Raw genomic sequence first — 2,353 nt, forward strand, 5'->3', positions numbered from 1 at the left:
CATAAGCATTCTGTCAAAACTGGGCAAACATCCAACACTATATTAATTCAATTAAGTAAAACTCTCACAGGATAAATTGGAATGAAAGTTCAGTGATTGCCAGATCGAAAGATTTCTCTTCAAGAAGTCTTTTGGAATCTGCTCTTACACAGCTTACCTCCGCTCGATGGGCTGGAGTTCAATTCCACCGACCGGCTGATGAAGAGTTAGAGGAATTTATTTCTGGTGATAGAAATTCATTTCTCGCTATAATGTGGTTCGGATTCCACTATAAGCTGTAGGTCCCGTTGCTAAGTAACCAATTGGTTCTTAGCCGCGTAAAATAAGTCTAATCCTAGGAGAGCTGTTAATCAGGTCAGTGGTCTGGTAAAACTAAGGTATACTTAACTTAACCTCCAGCTGTAGTGTCAACCTTAGCCCTGGCATGTATTATTTGGACCCCTGTATTAGAAAAATGTTCAAGAACGACCTAAAAATAAAATCACTGACTTAATTACAAATTAGTTATCTTAGATATATTTTCTATGTATATGTAAGTTTCATATGATTATTTATATGTAAAAATGTTCATCTTGCAAAAATTGTTATTGCTTACAAAAAAAGAGAGAGAGAATTACCGAGTTGTACTTTTATAACATTTTTGGTGGTCAGTCACCTCCTTGTATAATCTTTTAATTGCCTTGTCCTTGCTTCTGAAAGATTGATCCTAATTCTTTGTAAAACCTCTCAAATATTTAATCCTGTTTTGGCAGTTCTTCTAATTCTACAATTGTGTTGGATTCTATAAGTACATATTTTTTCCTTTGTAATCGCCATCTGTCATATATATGAGCTTTCTTTGCAAACTTATTTTTATATTTCTTCAGTCTGCTAAGTAAAGGACAATAAGTTTAAAGGCCTTGCAGCACCCCATTGTTTTTTTTTCCTTCGTGGATTTTGTCTATTTATATGTATGTATATATATATATACACATACATACATACATACTACATACTGTACATACATACATACACACACTCTCTCCACAGGCCGTTATTTTAAGCGTCTTTCTTTTAGACATCCTGGTCTCTTCTATTTCCTTTTAACAAATTTAACACTAGTCTTTTCTCTTCTCCTTTGTTTCTGTATGTATATAAAACCTGACAATGGCCTATATGTCTGTGAAGTGTTCCCTTCGTAGATTTTGCGATGAAGTGAACTGGCCAAAAAAATGGTTGCAAGAGCCATTTTGTGAATTTCATTTTCACTTATTCAGGCAAAAAAAAAAAAAAAAATGGTACAATAATACCCGAGTCGTGATGCAAGATTTAACAGGTCCTGATCAAGACTTGTTGCAGCCTACGTGAGTTGTTATTACAAGAAATGCATTGTATAATGCATTCCAGGAACTGATAAAGGAGTTGCCAGACAGTGATATATTTTCACTTTCAGAGATCCCACAGTTAAAAGGGAAAATAGTAAGTAGAAGTTTCAGTAAATATTGCGCGCAATTTGCCTTACAAAATGAATGTTTACAATGGTCTTATCATTATTCGTTGGTTAATTTGTCCATATTTGTATTGGTGCAGTTAAGCTCGCTGAGAGCGTTTGGTATCGGGCTAGTTCAAAAACCTTATCTTTGAAGGCTTGGGGCGATAGCGTGGTAAAAGTAGTCAGTAGTGCACTTTTAGGCTTCATAAGCGAAAGATCGGCCACGGCGCTTCGCTGGTTGAGCGAAAGGGAAAAATAACGTTTTTCTCTTAATTCGCGATTGGGAAAAACAGGTGTGTTTTCCCAAGCTGCCAGTCAGCTGATACCAACCAGCATGTGGGATGAATACGCATAGACTTATGATGAAGGTACCCCTTTGAACCGGGCGTGGGCCCCCCCCCCCCTCCCAGCCCACCACCATTACCAAAAAAATTGCAAAATTATACACATGCCCAGCAAACCAACCTCTCCCCAAACCCTAAAAAAAAAAATTTGCAAAATTCTGACTGACAACTGGGCACCTGGAAATTACCACGAGAAACATGGCGCCTGAGGAATGGTCTTACGCATTTCTGATAGTGATAAGCTTGATTTTTGTTATGGCATTACAGGCCAGCCACGGCCTTCCCGCTGCAGACGGGAACACAATGAAAACAAAGCTGAAATGCACAGCAGACCCGCATCACAGCATCGTGGATGTAGAGAGCGGCGACCAGGGGTTCTACGTCAACCCTGAAGAAGACTTCAGCTACTTCCAAATCTCCATGAAGATTGGGTCCTGCTATCCGTTTGAGATCTACAGAGGCAACAGATACTTCGGCAGGGAAGAAATCCTCGGGTCTTCTGAATCAGGGCCCACGCAGGAGCGCATCCCCGTGACCC

The 2,353-nt window shown here is 39.2% G+C and overlaps 1 protein-coding gene across 1 annotated transcript in view; it reads left to right on the forward strand.

Annotated features, from left to right (window-relative positions):
* The first annotated feature begins 1,645 nt into the window (after nt 1-1,645).
* The window catches only part of LOC136851448 (uncharacterized), a 4,355-nt gene continuing 3,647 nt past the window's right edge, over nt 1,646-2,353 (forward strand). The window contains exon 1 of the mRNA XM_067125536.1: nt 1,646-2,353. This exon is cut by the window's right edge and continues 376 nt beyond it. Coding sequence (XP_066981637.1) covers nt 2,014-2,353 — 340 coding nt within the window. The 5' untranslated portion in view covers nt 1,646-2,013.

This window comes from Macrobrachium rosenbergii, chromosome 23 (assembly GCF_040412425.1).
Source record: "Macrobrachium rosenbergii isolate ZJJX-2024 chromosome 23, ASM4041242v1, whole genome shotgun sequence".
Lineage (NCBI taxonomy): Eukaryota > Metazoa > Arthropoda > Malacostraca > Decapoda > Palaemonidae > Macrobrachium > Macrobrachium rosenbergii.